The 22914-nt window shown below is 40.5% G+C and overlaps 4 protein-coding genes across 4 annotated transcripts in view; 2 read left to right on the forward strand and 2 right to left on the reverse strand.

The window, feature by feature from the left end:
- Positions 1-20250, reverse strand: part of LOC146477737 (uncharacterized) — a 32083-nt gene extending 11833 nt beyond the window's left edge. Inside the window, exons 1-5 of the mRNA XM_085113164.1 lie at positions 20198-20250; positions 15971-17201; positions 2621-2713; positions 2157-2249; positions 229-321 (exon numbers count right to left, since the gene is read on the reverse strand). Of these exons, the coding sequence (XP_084969290.1) occupies positions 229-321; positions 2157-2249; positions 2621-2713; positions 15971-17201; positions 20198-20215 (1528 nt within the window). The 5' untranslated portion in view covers positions 20216-20250. The remainder of the gene's footprint in view (positions 1-228; positions 322-2156; positions 2250-2620; positions 2714-15970; positions 17202-20197) is intronic.
- On the reverse strand, positions 3791-11287 carry LOC146477738 (OTU domain-containing protein DDB_G0284757-like). The gene is made up of 2 exons (XM_085113058.1): positions 11180-11287; positions 3791-4111 (listed from the first exon to the last, which is right to left on the reverse strand). Exons 1-2 carry the CDS (start codon positions 11285-11287, stop codon positions 3791-3793), a joined length of 429 nt encoding a protein of 142 aa, XP_084969184.1.
- Positions 5547-7164, forward strand: LOC146477739 (uncharacterized). Its single transcript, XM_085113174.1, has one exon. The coding sequence runs from the start codon at positions 5569-5571 to the stop codon at positions 7015-7017; it is 1449 nt and encodes a 482-aa protein (XP_084969300.1). The 5' UTR covers positions 5547-5568; the 3' UTR covers positions 7018-7164.
- On the forward strand, positions 7481-10467 carry LOC146477740 (uncharacterized). Its single transcript, XM_085113059.1, has 2 exons — positions 7481-7990; positions 8536-10467. Exons 1-2 carry the CDS (start codon positions 7481-7483, stop codon positions 9598-9600), a joined length of 1575 nt encoding a protein of 524 aa, XP_084969185.1. The 3' UTR covers positions 9601-10467.
- Positions 20251-22914: the final 2664 nt, after the last annotated feature.

Raw genomic sequence — 22914 nt, forward strand, 5'->3', positions numbered from 1 at the left:
TTTTTACAAGGCGACACATGCACAGTAATGGAAGCCCATACCTCCATTATTTTGTAACTCATCTATTAGGATCAAATTCATGATGTAGCGATTTACCAACTTAGTAGGTTACAAGGGAGAATGCAGTGAAGGATACAAACAACATATACAAGGTAAGTATGTAAATGCTTTGTGACAACTCTGATGTTAACTTAAACTTTTGTATAATTTCAATTTTGATAGACCAACCTTGAATTCCACTTGTCAGATGAGTTTGAGAGGCTGCAGGGAAAGGAAGCTGACTGTAACCTGCTACTGAAGACTGACTTCCACCAGAAAATCCTTCAGAGGGGAAAATTGTAAATATTATAAGCAAACTTGTATGTCGTTATACTCATAAAGGGAATCACTAGAAAAAATGGAAATGTGGGTCTTGAAGTATCTCAAATCAGAGCCTACAAAAGCAGGGGCCTTTTCTAGCTCAATAACAGGGGTAGTGTATGACAAGAAAAATCATATTCACACAGTTACAACATTTTTTGAGTCAATTTAAATCAGGATTTTATTTGAAAACTGACTATTAATCCCATCTAGATTCTGCCTGCAGTGACTTTGAACCTGAGTAACTTTTTTTTTATATTTGTGCAAACCCAATGAAACTTCAGGAATTTTTCGGAAATTTATTTGGGAAAAACTTGAAGTGGTTGGTTAGTGTTTGTTGACTTTGATGTTATCATGGCAACCAATTTTTTACAGGCAGTTTCTTCAGAAAATGAAAAATCCCTTTTTAAAACAAAAACAACAAGAAGTGGTGTGGTCTGTAAGCTGAGTGGTGTGTAAGCCTACAATCTTTTGGCAGTGATAACCTCCAACATCGCTAATTCCCCCAAATCGATAGATACAGAGATATAGTGAAGCAATAAGTAACCACCAGATAGAATTGCATTTCTTGCAGTCAGAATGAAATACAGGGGAAAACGACATTTGTCATACGGATGCTTTTTTAAAATCCCTGGGCTTTAATCCTTACGTTTTCACCTTTCATTTGGAGACAGAAACCATTTGTTCAGTCCGGATTTGCGGATTTGTATCCGTGTAACGCCGGGTCAATGACGGGTCTTAATATCAGGTATGATCTAGAGTAACGTTACGCGTCTCGCGTCGTTATCTGATCCTTGTACGTTTTTCTATATTCCGCTGTTTATATTTATAAATGAAATAAAGGGAAAAGCATTTGTTATTCACCTTTCATTTGGAGACAGAAACCATTTCTACGTTGATTGTTTTTCAATAGTAAACGTGAGACAGATCTGTATCTGTCTTGGCCCGCGGGGTCATAGAGGGATTTAGTTGCAAAATTTTCGGTTAAACAAAACTAACCTCGAGGAACTAAAAAAAGCTAAGTAAATAAAAAAACGATATAAACTTTTCGAATTTTTTACGTGCCAGTAACAAAAAGATGAAATATGACTGGTTGTAAAACTTCGAAAGTTAAAAGATGCACAAAAGACGCTATAAAAATAGACATATAAACAGATTAAGTTTCTTCAAGTCTGTTCATGTGACCCCGGGTCATGATGACGCTAACAGCAATTTCCGGTATGATCGTTGTGCATTGCGACCCCCCAAAAAAATAATAGAACAAAGAATTTGATAATGCGACCGAAAACTTAACTCATGCTACCTCACGGCCTGAGTAAAAATTACTGTAACTTTTGTCTATTTAGCTCATGTTAGTGTTCCTGTATTGGTTTTTATTACTTTTTACCTAATTTAGGCACTTTCCTGAAGTTTTGGCAATCCAATTGACAATCATAAAGTTATTACCATTTGATATGACATCATTACTTCCCATTGTGAACCTCAAAGGAAACATCTTTGGATGTACATGTAGTATCTATCCTCCCAGCCTCAATATCATAGCTTCTATGGCTGCAAAATTATGGTGGGGCGGCTTGGTCCGTAAAGACAAAAAAAAAAGCCCAGTCTAGTCATACGGTTAAAACATGACCTAAATGCAATGTAACAGTTGATGGGATTATACACAGAATGTTTCCACCTACTTTTGGTTCTACTTCTATAATAATATTGTTTAATGATGCACCAAGACAACTGGCAAGTTTTGTTAATGTTATGTGATTAGTTTTATTGTAATTGTTTCAGTATTTCCTACCTACCTTCAATTCCACTTCTCAAATGTGTCTGAGAGGCTGCAGGGAAAGGAAACTGACTGTAACCTGCTACTGAAGACTGACTTCCAACAGAAGAACCTTCAGAAGGGAAAATTATAATAAAAGCAAACTTGTATGTCATTTTTGTCATAAAAAAAGACTGAACGAATGGAAAGGTGGGTTATGAAGTCTTCATATCACAGCTTGCGACGCAGAAGCCTTTTCCAGCTCTTGATTCACCCACAGGTGAAATAAGGACTGAAACAAGTGTCTCGTGTGGCAGGCAATTCAGATCATTAGCAGAGCAGAAAATATGGCTCAGACAAAAGCATTAAATTAACTTAGCATAAGGCAAAGAAAATTATGTTCACACAATAAAGCCAATTTAAACAGATTTATTTTATTTGAAAACTGACCATTCTAAATGCCATGTGACAGTTGTTGGGATTATACAAAATGTTGTCACCCACCTTTTGTTCCACTTGTCAGATGAGTTTGAGAGGGTGCAGGGAAAGGAAGCTGACTGTAACCTGCTACTGAAGACTGACTTCCAACAGGGAGACCTACAGAGGGGAGAATTACAATAAGCAAAAATTAAATACACAAAATAGCATCTGAGGAGTTCAAGTTGTGAAAATCTGAGATCTGAGTTGTTACTTCCAAAATCCAACATCATGAAGTCATTTGATATGATTTTACAGTTGTGGAAATTTGACATCAGTGAGTTGTGAGAATGTGACATCTAAATTGCAAAAATCTGACATTCAAGTGCAATCCTAATCTAAGCTAGGCCCTCATACATGTACAATGTAATTACATCAATCTAGGAGTTTGTGTCTCATCAGGGGTTCCAAACACTCGAGACAATTATAGCATGAGGCTGCAGTTCATCGGCGTCTCAATGTTTGGAACCCCTTCTAAGGCACACCCTGTGGTGCTGTCTTTGTTTTTCTCATCGAAAAAAATAGGGGGACTGTTATCAAAATGAGATGACAGTCACCATCTCATAACCACCGTCCCATTTTGTACCACATGACATATTTTGTCCAATAATACCCGGTAATAGTAATAATTATAGACAATTACCAAATTTTTGTAGACTCAGCAAGCGTGAAAGTAACAACATTTTTCGTTTGTTTCTTGAAATGTAATAGTTATTTACATAAGTGGTGAAAAAAAATACACATGTTTCGGATGAATCTTCATCCATCTTCAGTACAAACCCCGTAAGTGGGTGTGAAATAAATACAAAAAGTATAGTACAATAAAGCTAACTAAAACCAATTACAATGTGACAAGAAATTATAAATTAAAGTAAAAATATAGCTCATTATGGCGTGACGATGACAAAGGAACTGAACAGGAAATACATACTGATTAGACAAACAAAACTAAATAGCTGTTATAATAGCGATTTCGTTTTGTTTGCCTATTCAGTATGTATTTCCTGTTCAGTTCCTTTGTCATTAATTTATTGTTAATTACTTATTATATTTTTACTTTTCTTGAAAAGGCCTTTGAAATGGAATACCAAATGTAAGTTACAATTATACATAATTGCACAAATATGTCATTGTTTTCAAAACTGGTATCTGCCCACCTTTAAACAGGTGTATAAGCTTCAATAAATATTGAAGTGATTAAGTTAAGTAGACAAATCTGATTAGCTGGCATTGTTTTACATAATAAGTTCCTCTACCTGGTTTGGGCCAAAGGCTGACATAGTGATGTTCATGCAGGTGTCCCAACACAAGCTGGCTGCTGCTGCTAACATCATGTTCTGGGTGGATAGTTAAGTCATGTGACAGACTGCTGATCACGTGAATGCATGTTTTAAAGCAGTTTGCTGCAGCATGGAGAATAATGTGATCACCCCATGTCCCATCTGCTGCCATGTTTCTAAGGTAATCAGGCCAAGACTGATGTCCATGTACAAAGTTAAACAGTTCTGTCCCATCTTGCTGTAAAAAAAGAACATAATAACAATAATATTATTAACAAAAAAATGTCAAAGTACATTGTGCCACTTCATCCAATGATCAACTGAAGGGTAAAGCTTTTCACTAAATTAACCATTGCATCAATCGGCAACGAACCAAATTATACCGAAACATATTAACTGTTCCAATATGTTATGTATTCAGTTGTTAATGAATAACTGAAGCATTGGATACAATGGAATTTCAGAGCTTTGCTTGGCTTTAAGCATCCACGTGATATCAGCCCTTGAATAATGTACCAACTGTCCAAGAAATAGCAAACATTTTAGAATTGCCTTCTGCCTTTTCTTGCAAAATGAAATCAGCAAGATATGAAGCAACAATTAAGTTTTATCTTGATAGAGGTATTTTTCAGTCAGTGACAAAGGCATATTTTACTCGGAAAAAGAAAATCTGAATTCTCTCCCCTAACAGAGTTGAACCTTTGACTTTCCATTTGCATGTTATAGCACTCAGCTACAGGAAAATTGTGGGAGCTAAGACCATTAAACTATATTCATGCAGTGACAAACATCTGCATACTGCTAGGATTTGAATGTGATATGGTGCTTAATTATTGTGATGAATAATGATAGAGGTATATTTTTCAGTCAGCCACTTTTGCATCTGTACTTGAAAAAGAAACTCCAACTTCTCCCATTTTATTGCTTTGCTAGATTTGTAAAACCATAAAATGAAACCAAACTCACTTGTTAGACCACAGGCATCCCAAGCTCACGTTTAGAGAAAGCGAAAAATTAATTATCTATTTATTCATAAATGCGTCACGGTTGTGTGAGTTGGAACGTGACCTTTCATCTTACGCTGTGTTAGGTTACATGAGAACCGTTGAGAATTTGAGCGCTTTATAAGACGTTGTATGGGGAATAAAATATCGTTCATTTAGAACGCTAAATACATTAAAATATCCTCATTTTTTACGTAAGATGATTCAAAAAACTCACCTCTTGTGCGTCTGTTGTGCTTTTTCGTTATTTTCGCTGTTTTGGGCTTTTTATGCCACCACCGTTCTCTCCTTCATAAGACGGAGTCTGTCTTAAGAAGGAGAGAACAGTGGTGGCATAAAAAGCCCAAAACAGCGAAAATAACAAAAAAGCACAATGGACACACAAGAGGAGAGTTTTTTTAATCATCTTACGTAAAAAATGAGGATATTTTAATGTATTTAGCGTTCTAAATGAACGATATTTTATTCCCCATACAACGTCTTATAAAGCGCTCAAATTCTCAACGGTTCTCATGTAACCTAACACAGCGTAAGATGAAAGGTCACGTTCCAACTCACACAACCGTGACGCATTTATGAATAAATAGATAATTAATTTTTCGCTTTCTCTAAACGTGAGCTTGGGATGCCTGTGGTCTAACAAGTGAGTTTGGTTTCATTTTAATGATATTTTAGCAGAAAATTAAAGTTAATGTTTGGCAAAGCAAGGCCCGCGTTGTCCCAGCGGTACATCCCGCGGGGTGTTTACCATATTAGGCACAAATCGGTCAAGCATATATTATCGATTGATCATTCGTCCCCTTCTCATATTGCTGCAAGTTTTCTACGCAGCAAGGTTAATTTTGTCTGTCTTGCGATGGCAAGCTCGTTAGACACGCTTTCCAACGAAGTGTTGCGCCTTCTCTTGGCCCAAAACAACCTCGATATCACTGGAGGTCGAGATCAGCTGATCGAGCGTTTAGCGACTGTTTCTCCAGCTGGCGTTTCGACTCATGATCACTCAAGGACACGAAGCTCGGACACGACCCCAGAGGCTGCTAAACGCCCTCGGCTCGAGCAAAGCGGCTCTGAAGAACAGTCCGGCTCAGAAACCAATCTGGGAGGCTCACCAGAACTACCTGAGGTCACTGAACAGCACGGTCGCGAGCAGCCTGCCGGCGGAATAGTCGAGGATACCACGCGCCAGGCACAAAATGGCGCCCAAACAGGGGGCGTTCCCGGTTCGGTTCCACACATGGATAGCACCGCTCTCGCGGCTTTAATTTCGACAATTATGGACGAAAAACTCAAAAAGCTTACGCCTGCTACAACTGCTCAACCGATCGCCCCGGTCCTTCAATCTCAGCCACAATTGCCGCTCCAACAGCAACTTGGCGACCCTCAGTTCGCGGCGGGCCTTCTCTATCAACAGCCAAGCACATCCACCCAGCGCCCTCAACAACAATTTCCTCAAGCCTCACCTACCTCGCATGTTCAGCCCAAGACCAGACAAGCCATCGTACGCGGTGAGTACGTAGAGTTTGACTCGCTGCTGCCAGAAAATTCTTGCCTCGATGAGGGTGATCATCCCGGGGTTTCAATTTCATTCGATGGCAAACAACTTAATATCCCTTCCCCGTCCAGAAAGAAAAAAACCCATATCGATTCCATCGATAAATGGCTCTCGGCCTTTGCCGTCTATTGTATGGTTCTCCTTACCCAGTTTCCCCAACGGGCGGTTGAAATGTTTTGTTACCAAGAAATTATTCGCTCGGCCCATCGTAAATTTGCTGGTTTTGCTTGGTTGTCATACGATATCGACTTCCGTCGGAAAGCTGCCTCCAACCCTGCCCTAAATTGGGGGGAACGGGATATTCAACTCTATTTACTGAAGTTTACTGGGCAAGCTAAATCGTCTTGCACCATCTGTGGGAGTGGGGACCATTTATCTCATGGGTGCTCCCTCTCTGCCCTTAGGCCCAGTGCAACCACTCAACGAGGGACTTGCAACAACTTTAACCGGGGCGCCAAATGCAGCCAGGATCCATGCCCCTACAGCCATCGCTGCAAAACCTGCAACGGAGACCACCCAGCCTACAGGCACGATGACCCCACTCCAAAAGCTAGAGGCCAGGGTGATAAGAAGTCATCAAGCCGCTGAAGTTCTTACATATCTTAAGCCCCAAACACCTATCAACATCCCTCTTTTAACTGAACTCCTTTCCAACCACCCTGATAGGATTTTTGTCTCTAATTTGTGTACTGGGTTAAGCCACGGTTTCCGGGTAGGCTATAAGGGTGGCCGTTTCCCCCGAACTGCGAAAAACCTCCCTTCAGCTAAGCAACACCCTTCTATAATTGCAGAAAACCTACTCAGTGAAGTGGAAATTGGTCGCCTGGCAGGCCCCTTCGAATCACCTCCCTTTAGCAATTTTCAAATTCACCCCTTAGGGCTGGTTCCCAAAAAGAACAGCCAAAAATGGCGCACCATTTTCCACCTGTCTTACCCCAAGGGGACCCCTGACAGTTTAAATGCAAATATCCCCATTGAGGAATTTACCCTCCAATATATAAGAGTAGATGATGCCATTGCCCTTGTTCTAAAGCATGGCCAGGGGTGTTACATGACCAAGACTGACATTCAGTCTGCCTTCCGAATCATCCCCGTACATCCCGACGATTGGGAACTCCTTGGAATGTCTTGGAAGGGTCGCTACTATTTTGACATGGCACTCCCATTTGGTCTCAGGAGTGCCCCGTTCCTTTTCAACCAATTTTCAGATGCTCTTGAGTGGTTGGTCAGAAATCATTTAAACATCCCCTCCATTATCCACATCCTCGACGATTTTTTCATTGCACAGCCCCCTCCATCCTCCCTTTGCGCTACAGCTCTCTGTCGAGTGCTTACCCTCTTTGAGGAATTAAATGTTCCTCTTGCCCCAAAGAAAACCTTCCGCCCTTCCCAAGTCTTGGAATTTATGGGTATAACTCTGGACTCCATTCGCATGGAAGCCAGGCTTCCATTGGACAAACTCCGCAATGCACGCTCTTTGCTTGCCTCCTGGGCTTCAAGACGAGCCTGTTGCCTGCGCGATCTCCAGTCCCTCATTGGAACATTGCAGTTTGCCTGTCGGGTTATTGCCCCCGGTCGCCCCTTCATGCAGCGCATCATCAACCTCACCCGGGGGGTCTCAACACCAGGGGCTTTTTTATCACTCAACCCCGAATTCCGGAAAGATATCCAGATGTGGCAAATCTTCCTTGACCATTGGAATGGGGTCAGCCTTTTCCTTCCCCCTTTTACCCAAACCTCCCCTGATATCCACCTTTTTACTGACGCCGCGGGTGGTATTGGGTATGGGGCCTTCTACGACAACCAGTGGTTTCAGGGCAAATGGCTCCCCTCCCATCAGCTCAACCCCGATACTGGGATTAGCATTGCCTGGCAAGAGCTCTACCCCATTTACCTTGCTTGCATGCTATGGGCTCCACTATGGGCAAATAAGAGGATATGTTTCCTTTGCGACAACCAGGCAACAGTTGCAATCCTGTCGTCCAAGAACTCCAAAATCCCCCGAATTATGAATCTTGTCCGTTTGATTACTCTCCAAACCCTTTTGTTTAACTTTACTTTTACTGCTAAACACGTACCTGGGGTCGATAATGGCATTGCTGATAGTCTGTCTCGTTTCCAGATGTCCCGCTTCCACACCCTCGCACCGGATGCATTGCCCGCTCCCTGCCAGATCCCCACTTTCCTGACCAATGTTTAACTGCACAGGCAGCTACTTACATCTACCAGTCAATTGCTATTTCCACCCGCCGTACCTACTCATCTGGGGAGCGCCAGTTCATCCGATTCTGTCTCCAACATAGATTAATTTCCCCTAAAACTCCCCTTCTCCCTACCACTGAGTCCACCTTAATTCATTTTGTTACCCACTTGTCCAATACTGTCTCTTATGGCACCATTAAAGTTTATCTGGCAGCAGTTAGGAATTTACATACTGAGTTTGGCTGTCCCTTGGAGTTTTCCTCTATGCCCCTATTGCATAAAACTTTGCGAGGGATTAAATCCCATCTCGGCATTGCGAAACGTTCCCGCTACCCCATCACTGTTTCGGTCCTCCACAGCATCTACAAAAAACTGAACCCTTTTTGCTCTTTAGACACAGACTCTTCTATGCTGTGGGCCTCCTTTACCTTAGCTTTCTTCGGTTTTTTGCGTAGCAGCGAGTTCACTTGCAACGGCAAGTTCGATATCCAAATTCATTTATCTAGGTCAGACATCTTATTTTACCCTAATATTTTTCACCCTACCTCGTTTGAGATCGTTATTAAAAAATCTAAAACAGACCCCTTCCGGGAGACAGCCACACTCACCATAGGCAAGTCAAACTCTACCGTATGTGCCGTCACCGCATTGCAAGACTACATGCTCCAAATGTCTTCACGCCAACCAAGTCTGCCACTATTCCAATTTATGGATGGCCGCAATCTCACTCGGATCTCCCTCACTAACAACCTCCGGGCCTTATTACAAGTCTGCGGTTTGGACAGCGCCAACTTTGCCTCACATAGTTTCCGCATTGGCGCAGCCACAACTGCAGGGGCAGCAGGGCTTCCCGACTGGCTCATTAAGGTTCTTGGACGGTGGAGGTCTGACGCCTACCAATCTTATATCAAAACCCCAAAAGACACACTTCTCCAAGTCCCTACGACCCTGGCTTCATGCCTCACTTGATTCCTCAGCATGGACAACTGGAGAACTCCATACTTGAACGTTGTAGAACAAGTATTTTATTTTGACAATTTATCTATTTAATAATTCCATACTTGGACTTTGAAAACACTGTTGAGAACACTCTGATGTCTCATAGCTACCATTGGTAGCCGTTCCGGTAGTCCAGCCTTATTTGTAAACTATGGTTCATGTTCTAAAACCCGTTAACCATAGGGATATAGCTAGTGGACCTTCAATCTAAAACCCCAACCGCCTCAGTGCGTTGTTTGACATCTTGCTATGCTCGGACAGTACCGACACCAGCCAAGTCTCGCTAGCTATATCCCTTGGGGGCCTGCTAATATACAAAAAAAAAAAAAAAAAAATTACACCCTGACCCCTTCTCCATAGAGGCCGTTTTCGCTTGTCACTCAACGCTTGGGGCAAGCAGCGGTCTGTCTTGAACCTCCCATGGAGACAGGGATGGGGGTGTCTTATCAGCTCATTGTGGGCTCGCACAGGGCACTTCGCGTTACACTTGGCGTCTTGGGCGGGGAATTGCTGCCTGCGGCACCCCTTCAGCCCTGTGCTGGAGCCCCGTCAGGGAGGGGACATCTTGACATTCTGGACTGGATTCTACGCCAGGACATTACCCCAGGTCGATGTCTGCCTTGCAGTACAGGCATGAGGCACCCCCTCGGCATGGCGCCATGTGCCGAGGCCCCTCATCCCTTATGCGGTCGGTGGGTCCTATCCCCATCCGAGCCTTGCCAGTACATTCCCTGCCCAATCTTGCCCATCAATAATTATTGTCTGTTGTGTTTATTGCGTGCCTTTACATTAAATGATATTTTAGCAGAAAATTAAAGTTAATGTTTGGCAAAGCAAGGCCCGCGTTGTCCCAGCGGTACATCCCGCGGGGTGTTTACCATATTAGGCACAAATCGGTCAAGCATATATTATCGATTGATCATTCGTCCCCTTCTCATATTGCTGCAAGTTTTCTACGCAGCAAGGTTAATCCCTCCCACCCTCCCTTTTTTCATAGCCTTTTTAATTACTGTTGTTCTTCGCTTTCACTCCTTTGTAAGGCATGTTCGGTTTTGTTTTCATGCCATTTCCTAGCATTGTTAACAAGCTGTAAGAAGTATCATTAATAAAATAAGGGCGGGGAATTGCTGCCTGCGGCACCCCTTCAGCCCTGTGCTGGAGCCCCGTCAGGGAGGGGACATCTTGACATTCTGGACTGGATTCTACGCCAGGACATTACCCCAGGTCGATGTCTGCCTTGCAGTACAGGCATGAGGCACCCCCTCGGCATGGCGCCATGTGCCGAGGCCCCTCATCCCTTATGCGGTCGGTGGGTCCTATCCCCATCCGAGCCTTGCCAGTACATTCCCTGCCCAATCTTGCCCATCAATAATTATTGTCTGTTGTGTTTATTGCGTGCCTTTACATTAATGGTTTTACAAATCTAGCAAAGCAATAAAATGGGAGAAGTTGGAGTTTATAATAAAAAGATAATTAATTTTTCGCTTTTTCTAAACGTGAGCTTGGGACGCCTGTGGTTAGACATTACCAATACTACATTGTAACTTACCAGTGTAGGGTTCTCCTTGAGGTATTGGACTATGCACTGCCTCAATACTTCATGAGAGATTTGGATTCCTTTCACTAGGTCCAGTTGTTCTGACAATGCATAAAACATGCAATTCCCTGATCCCTTGTTATGAGAGATTATCAAGCCTTTGTCTGAAGCAATTTTCTTTAACTCTCCAAGAAGATGTGTGTTGCCGATGATCTTGCCTGCATCATGTCGCATTTGCTCAAGACCACGGAAAATTTGTTCAGCTGTCATAACTAAAACCACCAATAAATTAGGAATAACAAGTGTATTTCCAAGAATCCTATGATATATTATAGTATTTATAGAGTATACAAGTATCAAAAATCTAAATATTATTTAACAAGGCAACAAGACATACGCAGCTAAAAGTTTTTGCAAATGTTACATGTTCGTGTTGACAAAATGTTGTAAGTGATTGTTGCCATTAGAAAACTAGTTCCCACCTACCTTCTGTTTCACTTGTCAGATGAGTTTGAGAGGCTGCAGGGAAAGGAAGCTGACTGTTAACTGCTACTGAAGACTGACTTCCAACAGAAAAACCTTCAGAGGGGAGAATTGTAATGAGCAAAATTAGCCAACAAAGCATTTTAGGAGTGAAAAGCTACGCAGTGCTTGCATGCAGCAGCAACATCTCAATAACATACAGTGCGCTACAAAATGTACTGGACTTTATTAGCATCTCAGACCACAATCAGCAGACCAATGCATTAACATTCTTTACCAAATCAATTTAAGCATGCAGTAAATAATATAAGGAGGCTTGCACAGCCATCTGACATACAGTGTATGGACTGCATTATCACCATTATGATAATAATAACTAGTAGTAATCACAGATTATTGGAGTGCGTTCGATTCCTTACATAGGACAAAACTTAGGTATGGTGGGCGCTTTCCTGTTCGTTTTAATTTGACTTATTTCGTTCGTTTCACTCTTTATGCAACTTTTCTTTATTGCAATAATCATCATCTTCACAGAATATTTGAAGTTTCCTTTCCAAATTAATAACCACAGTTTTACTGCTAGTTACCCAGCATGAATAAAGCAAAGTTAATGGGCAAATAAAAATCTTAACTTTGAGGGTGAAGAAACATCTGGAGCATGAGGGATTATTTCACTCTTCCACCCTGAAGCTACGAGATTGGGGGCAAACCCGAGTACGTGACAAATCTGACAGAGAAAAATTATAAATAAGGTTGCATGACATTTGCAAAATATTTTCGTAACGTCTTTAATCATTGAAGAACGTACTTCAACACAACACGGTTTACTTTTATTTCTACTCGCTACTACTATTTACTAACAACAAGATTTCAAGGTATTTCTTATGCGCTACGCGAAAATCCCACTGCTATGGAGGGATAAACATTTTGAATGTGGAGATCTAATTAGCATATCGAAAGTCTTGATCTCAGATAACCAAATGCGCGTGCACTAGCATAAAAATCTAACACACAAATAAAAATGCTACCGCAGGCGATCAACTATATATTTCCATTCGCTACCAAATCTTACTATTTATTAGCTACTAGAAAGATATTTTCATACTTTACGCGAAATTTCCGCCCCAAGGAAGCGATAAACATTTTTCAGGCTGGGATCTAATTAGCATATTGACAGTCTTGGAGCACTTACCATTTGAATGGAATTTTCGGTAGTTTTTTCTGGACAAATGGAACTGCACTTTTTCGCACTAAGGAAACGGAGCGGATTGAACCGTATCATTTGATGGGAAATTTCGGATGCCAGTGGGCCGGGTCTGAGTACGTATCAACAAGAAATATGGCGGCTGAACTTCCCGTCATGTTAGACGTTTTAGCGGACGACTTGGAAAATAATTTTTTTGGAGAAGAAGACGACGATTTCATCGTTTTGTCTTCTGCAGCATCCATATTTGCAAGGAAAAATTTAAATCGAATCCTTGGATATTTTAAGCAAATGATAGCAACGTATTCTCTGGATGAATTTAAAGCTCATTGTCGAATGCAGAGGGCAACATGTCACGGCTACGGGAAATATGCCTGCTGGAAACCCATTCGGAAGACATGTTATCGACCAAAGAAACAAATTTTAATTTACCTTTGTTGTATGACGAATCAGGAGAGCGTACGACTTGTTGCTGATAGATTTAACATTACATTTAAGCAAACATTGCATCGATAAACGTTTTGGAAATCTGCCGCCATCTTTCAGATCTTTAGCATTCTTTCTCAGAAGTATGACCGTGAAGAGCCTGTCACTGGTAATTTGAACAAATGGTACAGAAATTTCCGGGAATTCCGGTAAAAGCGAGAAAACGGGAATACCTTGGAAGGTATTACCTTTTTTCCGAAAACATTCCTCCGGGATGAGCCGTTCCATTTGAATTCTCCCCGGAATTACCGAAAATTCCATTCAAATGGTAAGCGACAAGTATAAAAATCTATTGCTCGAAACCTCAAGAACTCAGAGAGATGAAAATGTTGCTGAGACGTACACTATTTGCTTTTACTTGCTACTGCTCTTTACTTGCAGCAAGAAAGATATTTTTGATACTCTACGCAAAAATTTCGCTGCTATGAAGCAATAAACATTTTGGATGTAAGCTTACTCTACGCGAAAATCCCACCGCTATGAAGCGATAAACATTTTGAATGTTCCGATCTAATTAGCATATTGAAAGCGTTGTACAAAGCATAAAAAATTATTATAGAAGCCTCATGAATTCAGAGAGAGAAAACTGTGTGCTACCGTATTGTTCATCGCAAATGATCCCGTATATGTCCTTGTTCGTCGAAGAGTGAACGAAACAAAACCTCTAAACTTGAGTTGTGAGACGAACACAGTCTGCTGGCCGCTTTGCACAAACTCCAGCGAAGCACGAGGCAGAATGCTTTGCGCAACGAAATTGTGACTTCAGTCAAAATGGCGTTGAAAAGGTGAACGGCCGGCCGGCCGGCCAATCGATCGAACGAAAAAACACGGGTCAGCTTTCGCTTGCATGCACAGGGAACCTACGCGATCACAGGCAGCCCAGAAGATTAGGAAGCGTTCTTCCTTCGTCGAACGCAATAATTACTTAAAAGCATGGTGAGAATAGAAATACATCTAGTCCTGTAGCATTAATAACAATTTTAATAATGAGAAATCCAGATATTTAATGGATAAATTTGCATGATTTTCTAGAGGCCGACTCCCCTTTCTGTGATCATTTCATGAATTGAACTCTTCTTTAGAGACTGAAGACTGACTTCCACCAGAAAAACCTTCAGAGGGGAAAATTGCAATAAGAAAATTACACAACATAGCACTTTTATTTTCAGAGTGGATGTACAACGAGACAGCAGCATGCAGCAGGTATGTGAATGTAAGGGGAAAAAGCCACATACCGGTACATGTAAGTACACCTCACTAGCATAAAAAAAATATATTGTTTCACGATCAACACACCAAGACAGCTGACAATTGAAGGGCTGGGAGCATATAATCGCCCAAAGGACTTTTTAGATCGCTTTTTCTTGTGTTAGCTCAGATTCACCAGGGTTTTTTTTTACGAGGCCATTAATTCCTTAAGGAAACTTTGCTCAATGTTTTATCTGCTGCTTTGCCGCACAATTTACAAAACAGCAGATAAAATATTGGAGCATCATTCCCTGAACGAATTCAAGTCCACATGTGAAAATTGCAGTCAATCTTAACCTAAACAACAAAAAGCAATCTGAAAAGTCCTTTGGGTCAATTATGCTGTCAGCCTTCAATTTTTGCAAATGTTACCGATAGCTTTAATGGAATAAAACTAAATGTTTACAGTCACCTACTTTCAGTTCCACTTCTTAGATAAGTCTGAGACGTGACAGGGAAGGTGACAGGAAGCTGATTGTAACCTGCTACTGAAGACGGACCAAATCCAACAGAATAACCTTTAGAGGAGAAAATTGTGATATTAGGTGGAACTATATATCACCAGTGATTTCAGTAAAAAACAATTTCACAGATAGCTGGCAGTCTGCAACATTTACATAAATGCAGGAACAACTTCTAAAGGTCATAAACATACATCAAGCTTACTGTTTAACGATTTTTGCAGATGCTACCGATAGCTTCCTTGCAACTGTTTTGATAAAATGATTCATGCCTACCTTCTGTTCCACTTGCCAGATGACTTTGAGAGGCTGCAGGGAAAGGAAGCTGACTGTAACCTGCTACTGACGAGTGTCTTCTCTCAGGGAGACCTTCAGAGGGGAAAACTGTAATAAGCAAAATTATACAACATAGCATCTTAGGAGTGTAAAAATACACAGTGCTTGAATCAGTAACATCAACATAAAGTGATGTACATCATGTACTGGCCTTTATTAGTACATTATACCCCAGACCACTATCACAGACCATTGCATTATTATTCTTTACCAATTCAAAGCATGCAGTAATATGAGGAAGCTTGTTAACTTTCCATCCAACATCCACGTTGTGAAAATTTGTCCTCTGAGTTGTTACTTCCAAAATCCAACATCCAAGTTGTTTGATCTGATATTAGGATTGTGAAAATTTGACATCAGAGAGTTGTGAGAATGTACGTGACATCTGAGTTGCAAAAATCTGGCATTCAAGTACAATCCACCAAAGCCCTCACACATGTAAGTCTCATATGTTAAGCCAACAGTAAACTTTTTTCAATAAACAATACTTGGGAGGCACCTTCACTTAGAAGGGCTTTGTAAAAATCTGGCCGCTGTATACCACAGGGCACATCAGCCATTATTAATACAACAAAGGAATTTTACCTGAAGTGATGTTCATCATTCTTTGCACAAGTGACCTGCACTGCTCCTCCCAGCTGTAAACCTTGGCATACTCTTCACAGATAGACTTCATTTCCACAAGTCGTACATTTCTTCTTTTCTGACGGACACTCCTGATTGCCTCAGCCCACCTGTTAGGATCGTCTGAATCCACTACACAGATTGAAGCATGAGGCACATTCTTAAGAGCTTCTCCAAGACCAGAGTTGCCACTTACAAGCACAGGAAGACCAGCAGATAGAGCTTCAAGAGCAGGCAGCCCAAACCCCTCAGATCTTGATGGCATTATAGCAAGATCTACCTCACAAAACTGCTCAGCCAACTGCTCTCTTTCTTTGAAACCACGTACAACTAGTTGATCACGGGAAATGCCTTGCTGAAGCAACATTTCTGCTACTTGCTGCTCTCTTCCACTTTGTACTCCAACAACCTTCAGTTTGTAGGGCTGTGACATGTCTTTCAACTTTGCAATTGCCTGAGCAGCAATGTCATAACCTTTCAGCTGCAAGTCTTCACTGTCACCACTCCCTAGCAACAGAACAGAAAATGTTCTTCTTTCTTCAGAAGCTTGCTTCACATCAGCAAACTCAGAGAAGATGCCTGGGGTGAGGTTGAGAACATTTTGATCTTTCTGAAAGGGACGCAGATATCCTGAGAAAGCTTCCTCCAGCTTGGGTCCAACTGCTACAACTTGATCAGACAATTCACAGAGTTTGACTTCTAATCTGTGCTTTTCCTCTCCTTTAGAAACAGCATCTGCATTGGTTTTGAACATTCCAAGCTCTTCAGGGTCAGTATGGACAACCTGAATCCATTTACAATCATATTGGCGTTTTATCAGTTGCACTTGTTTCCCGAGTTGGACTCCATGTCCAATCACACAGTCCACAGCATGATGAGCTGGTAGAGAGGACAACCAGAGATCTGGATTTATACCATGCAGTTTTTCTGCTTTAATGAGATGGACATTGTGACCAGCAGCAACTCTTTCATCCTCTTCACTGCATTCAGGGAGATAGACACTGACTTTCACATCAGGGAACTTTGCCAACTGAATGGCGAGCTCTCTATTGATGGTTGACACACCTCCTTTTGTTGACCTCCATTCACTGCTTAGAAGAGTTACGTTCAATGTTCTTCTTGAGGACAAACTTGGGGCTTCCTCTCCATTACCTTCCTGTGATGTAGAGGCTATGTTAAGAAAGGAGGACTCCTAGAAGACAATATAATTATTTACTGATAAGCTGCAAGCAGTGTTCCTTCTCAACTAAATTAGTTAAGGCAAAGGGTTGTTATACTAACCAAAGAATATTGGGCAAATTATTATAAATTGGGATATCGATTTCCTGCTTTGAGAAAACACTGTTTTGCTTGAAGTGAGAAGGTAAAACTTGACTTGCAGTTGCAAAAACATTCTGGGATTTTAGAATGTCTACTGGAATGCAAAAACAAACAAATCCACTAATCCCCTTGAAATTGAGGCACCCCACCTTCATCTTCAAAATGAACACATTCTCTTTATGACCGTCTGTGCAAGATTGGCTGATCAGCCAGGAGCGGCCGGTCTATTCCGGGTGAGGGGTGGGGGGTGAGGGGTGGGGGGTGAGGGGTGAGGGGTGAGGGGTGGGGGGTGAGGGGTGAGGGGTGGGGGTGAGGGGTGGAGGTGGGGGGTGAGTTTAACAGACGTGGATCTAGACTCTCATATACTCTCATAGACTCTCATATATGTTGACATTTGCAACCATGTTACTCTCCAAAGTCTCACGACGTTACGGCCGTACCACGTAACTCAATTTACATATATCGTGTATGTCAATACTTTGACATTTGCAACCATGTTACTCTGCCAAAGTCCCACGAAGTTACGGCTAAATCTTCAGATGATAGGCCACCCTCTTATTTTTTCAAGTAAATAACTAGAGACCCATGCCTTAATTTTCTTGAGGGGGATACAAGTCAAGATGTAATCCATGCAGGTTTTTTTCACGGTATCATATTGGTGCAAGCGAAAACTGAAAAAAAGCTACATAAAAATAGAAATGTCATCGTAATTGCATGCAGCAAAGGACGGAAATTTCCCCCTGTGCATCCTTGTTCAGTAAAGTTCCGCTTGTAAGCACCAACATGACTACAGTGAATACCACCACTAACATGAGATTCGCTGGCTTGTGTACATTATTAAATGAATTTTTCGCGACACGTGAATTTCGAGATTTTGAAGTGTACATCGCAGCACTTGATTTTGGCCAATTTTCTAAAGGCTTGCACGGCAAGTCACTTAATTTAATTTTCGTGACTGAATTTTCCCGTTGTCACGAAATATGCAAAATTAGAAAGTGTCACAAAAAATTTATGTGCTAAGTTTGTTTTTCGAATTGAATTGATAATTTTATCGTCAGCTGTAATTGTTTGTGCCACTGAAGTCCCTGAGTACACGTTACTTCAGCATTATTTACGCATGTCCGTTAAAAATTTTAAGGACCAATCTTATCAGCGGCCAACCTCAAGCTTTACTCTGTTGGACGATTCGACCATTGAAATGCCTTAATCGGCAACGGCAAATACACTAGAGCTTATTGTCGTGAGAGTTATCTCTCGAATATAAGTGATACCAGCATATTTTAGTTACTAAAAACATGTTTGTTGTTTATTTTTATGTTCCGTTTTCTATTAATGGAACTCTGATTACAAGGAAGGGAAAACGGAAATCTGAAATTGAAAGAAATTATAAACTGAAGGCATTGAACTTTTTTCTTTCTTTTTTCTCTGATCCTAGAGAGGATTAGAAATGAAGATTCGAAATGTAACATGCTCAAATCCCAAATACAAACGAGAAAAGGGAAAAACATTTTTTCTCTGCCCACCAAAAAAAAAAGGGGGGGGGGAGGTGAAGGAAGGAAACTGCTCGCTAGTTAAAGTAACGATTCAACAAAACCAGTCTAGATTCCGGTTTTTCACATGCCACTTTGGCAAATTCATAAAAGTTAATCCAGATTATTTACAGTTACAGTTGTGTTGCAGTTTTAAGATTCTGAATTAATATGAGAGTAGAGGGTTCATATCTCAAGAGCAGAACGTTTGTTTGTGTAATGACAATAACGACATTTGTAATTGTATCGTGACAATAGCGACATTTAGTAGTATTGACGCTTGCTCCACTTAGTATCATTGACAAACCAGCCTAACAACTGGTTTTTCGAAGGCCATATGGTACATGATTAACCAGGGAAAGTTAATCTAGTTTATTTGTATATATAAAGTTACAGTTTTGTTACACTTTGAAGAATCAAAACCAATATGACGTCAGTTGTATCATTTAGTCGATCCAAGATCCAAGATCTTACGAGTCTCAAACAAAAAAGCAATACAATAAACGATAGCCACAGTTTGGATTACTTTTATGTGTTTGTCGAACTCAATAATGTTAAGGTGGATCGCAGATCCGCACAGCTCGCGCCATGAACAAATTAAACGTACCCTCACCCCCGAACTGGTGATTTCGTGTGAGATTGCAGGATGTTCGTTTATCACGTATATGAGAGTCTAGATCCACGTCTGTTAAACTCACCCCCCACCCCCATTCCTCACCCCCTACCCCCCACCCCCCACCCCTCACCCCCGGAATAGACCTGCCGGCCAGGAGTCATATTAAACATGAAATTGAGAATTTACTGAAAGTTTGTGGTTTTATAGGGAAAATTGGCATACAGCATTTGAATGTCAGCATACTGTGTGTGTTCAGTGCAATGTGCTAGTATGTCTGTACATGTTACTGAGGCTGCACAGATTATTGTATCTTGTTTCACATCAAAACTTACTAGGTGTAACTTAATGAAACAAACTAAAGGATTTTCAACTTTTCTAAATACTACATTGCACAGATCAGTTATATAAACTTGTTGCAGACTGAATCCCTGGAATCTTATGCCAACCGTTACCTGTCACTTTACTTCTAATTCTGTAAAAAGTTATTACAAATATCTTTAAGTGTACTATTCAAAATCCATTTTTATAAAATCTCCTTCACAGTACAAAGCAAGCCAAGTTGTTTAATATATCAAATACAAGTTAGTTTCTATGACAAGCTGAATTCAACCTTAATTTCTCAATTGACAAAAGCTATGTCACATTGTCACACCCAGAAGTATTTAACCTTACAGCTGATCATAATAGGCAACCAAGTTTCCCCCTTAAAACCAAAGATAATACCTTTGATAGCCCTGACATCACAGGAAGCCTTTAATCTTGTTGATTACTGAAACTGAAAAAAAAAACTCAAACATTTAGTAGGAACTGTGGTTTTAATTTAGATTAGATTCATGATTAAAGTTGTATGCATGGTACTAATAATAAATAAAAAAAAAATAAAATTGATTGACAGAAGCAAACAAAAGAGGGAGATGGGGAGAACTCTTATTAGGTGAATAACTAAACTGTTTATTTTTTTGCCTACAAGAGGCACTAAAACAGAGATGATGGCAACAAATACAGTTAGCACATGATTTAAAACAAACTACACTGTATCCTTTAGTTTCTTCTTTACTGCCTTATAGCAGATGCACTGTCCAAAATGCTTTGACTGTAATTCAGACTTCTCTATCAGCCATACTATAGTATAATATTATTGTTGCACCCCATAGCAAGAACTGAGATAAGAAAATAATTTGTGCGCCAGACATTATGAACATGTTGTTCGTTTTTGGGTTGCCTGCATGTGCTTACAAGCCTGTGATTCCAGTCAGCGGTATAATTATATAATATTTAACCCAACTGAGACTTCTTGTACATTGCTATGAGATTAGCTGATTAAAGCCTTGAGCAGGCAATTGTCTCTCTTGCGTCACACATACAACAATAGTAGTGAATACTAATAAATATTAAACATAAAGAGTTGGAAATTGCTGGTATCAATGTTGTAACTTACCAAATCATACTCCAAGAACATTTGCACATCTCGAGCCAACTCTTTAACACTTGAACTGACAGATAAACTGAAATCAAGAGTAGATAATAATACCTGATACCTCTTAACTCTCAGTTGGTAAGAGTAACACCTCTTACTAACTGGGTTAAAGGTCCATACTGTAAGTTGCACCAGTCTTAGTCCATACTGTATGGACTGAGAAAATGAGATTACTAAGATATTTATTATATCTCTGTGGTTACTCAGATGCGAGAAAAAGGAAACTTACAAATTTAGTGGCTGTACAGTGAAATACAGCCTGCAAAATTGACCAATCAAATTGCTCGTACTAACTGAGAGATACAATAAAAACTAATATAGCATGAATTTTGACATGCAATTGGAAAACACTGATGTGTATATGATTGCACAATAACAACAATAAATTATTGATCTGAGACAATATTGTACGATTTTGAGGGACCACAGACAACTGCAGAAGGTAGAGCAACATGGTTTTAGCATCAACAGTCATTTGGATCATCTTTGATCAACATTGCAGAATTGAAGACAGTAACTAGCAAGATTTACGCACAGCCCCATACTTTAATTATGCAGACATTTTACAGCCTGCGTCGCAGACAGTTTATAAATCCCCGATATATACAGTCTGCGCAACGGCTCCAAAAAGCTTGTTCTGGTATCCCGCCAGTTTGCAGGGATATCTGTAACCGTTTCGGATTGGTTTAATTTCTAACGCGCTCTCTGATTGGTCGTTCCTTCTTGAGCAATCACGCAATACTCTGCTCTCCAGCCGTGATGCTAAAAATGCGATTTGTACTTGCTAGTACTTTCCCGGGTTTTCCCTTGGATTAATCGATGAATAGTTTTGACATATTTTAGCGTTGTGAATCAAAAGAAAATGACGGTCATTTCTGAAGAAAGTTGGGAACCAGCGTTTGGAGCCGTGAAAGAGCAATTTGAAATATCTAATCTTCTGCCCGAGCAAGAAAATTTGCTTCGGGAATTGCTGTTAGGTAAAAATATTTTTGTCGAATTGTTTCCATCCCTAAACGAGCAAAACTCTTTCGTGACTCTTTTCTATATCACGACAGCATAAATTACAAAAAACTGACGAATCAGGCATAACCACTTTGACCTTTTGATATACAAATAAATTGTTTTGTACTGCAACTTGTACAAATTTTATTTTTAGCTTTGTACAGTATTGCGTGATATTGCTCAATAGAGAAATATCCAATCACACAACGCGTTAGAAATTGAGCCAATCAAAAAGGGAGTAGGGTACTGTCGAGTTTGGATTCGAGTTCGAGTTCGAGTTGGACTTCGAGTTAGACTTCGAGTTGGACTTCGAGTTAGACTTCGAGTTGCGAGTTAATAATTCAAACGCAAGTATATAATTGATAATAATGTATAATTATTATTTATTATTAATGTTAATTAGCAGAAATATGTATAAGCTGGGATATTGGGATATTGGGATTTTTCATTTTTTACATGGTTTAAGTAATAAAATTGCTGGCAAATACCAAAAATATGGAGCAGGGATATGGTACCATTTGTCACTGGAATGAATAATAACAAATGGTCCATTTTTGGGGCGAAATCTGGAAAAGTTTTTGACAAGGTCCTTTCACATGAAAATTGGAAAGGAAGTAACTGTCTTCTTTTTTTCTCCAGCTTCTCAGCATTTCTAAATCCTAAATCTTTGATTGGCTAATCATGCGCGCTCCTGCGGTCCGGATTTTCCCATCTGGACCCGGAGTACGGACCGTTCCGAAATTTCCAACTTTGATAACGTTTCAAGCTTTTTGTTGCACCGTAAGACAACGTAAAATGTAAACATTTAACACAGAGTCAAACAAGTACGGATTCCGATAGCTCAATTTGGGGCCAAAATGTCAAACGCACGCATATGCCACATCTATCAAAATATTTTTCCCTCCCCCCCTCTACATAAATAATGAGCGGTCCCTAAACCTCTACTTGTGATCTTAAAGGC

Source organism: Pavona decussata, unplaced genomic scaffold (genome assembly GCF_977016875.1).
Source record: "Pavona decussata unplaced genomic scaffold, jaPavDecu1.1 SCAFFOLD_69, whole genome shotgun sequence".
NCBI classification, from domain to species: Eukaryota; Metazoa; Cnidaria; class Anthozoa; order Scleractinia; family Agariciidae; genus Pavona; species Pavona decussata.

What these genes read in the sequence shown, in the direction of transcription:
- LOC146477738 (XM_085113058.1), bottom strand. Translation starts at nt 11,287, where the DNA reads ATGTTTTATGCATTGTCAGAACAACTGGACCTAGTGAAAGGAATCCAA. An exon ending in TCAAGGAGAACCCTACACTG is followed by an intron (nt 4,112 to 11,179) that starts GTAAGTTACAAT and finishes CTTTTTTTACAG; the next exon opens with CAAGATGGGACAGAACTGTT.
- LOC146477739 (XM_085113174.1), top strand. Translation starts at nt 5,569, where the DNA reads ATGTTTGGCAAAGCAAGGCCCGCGTTGTCCCAGCGGTACATCCCGCGG.
- LOC146477740 (XM_085113059.1), top strand. Translation starts at nt 7,481, where the DNA reads ATGACCAAGACTGACATTCAGTCTGCCTTCCGAATCATCCCCGTACAT. An exon ending in CATTGCAGTTTGCCTGTCGG is followed by an intron (nt 7,991 to 8,535) that starts GTTATTGCCCCC and finishes CATTGCTGATAG; the next exon opens with TCTGTCTCGTTTCCAGATGT.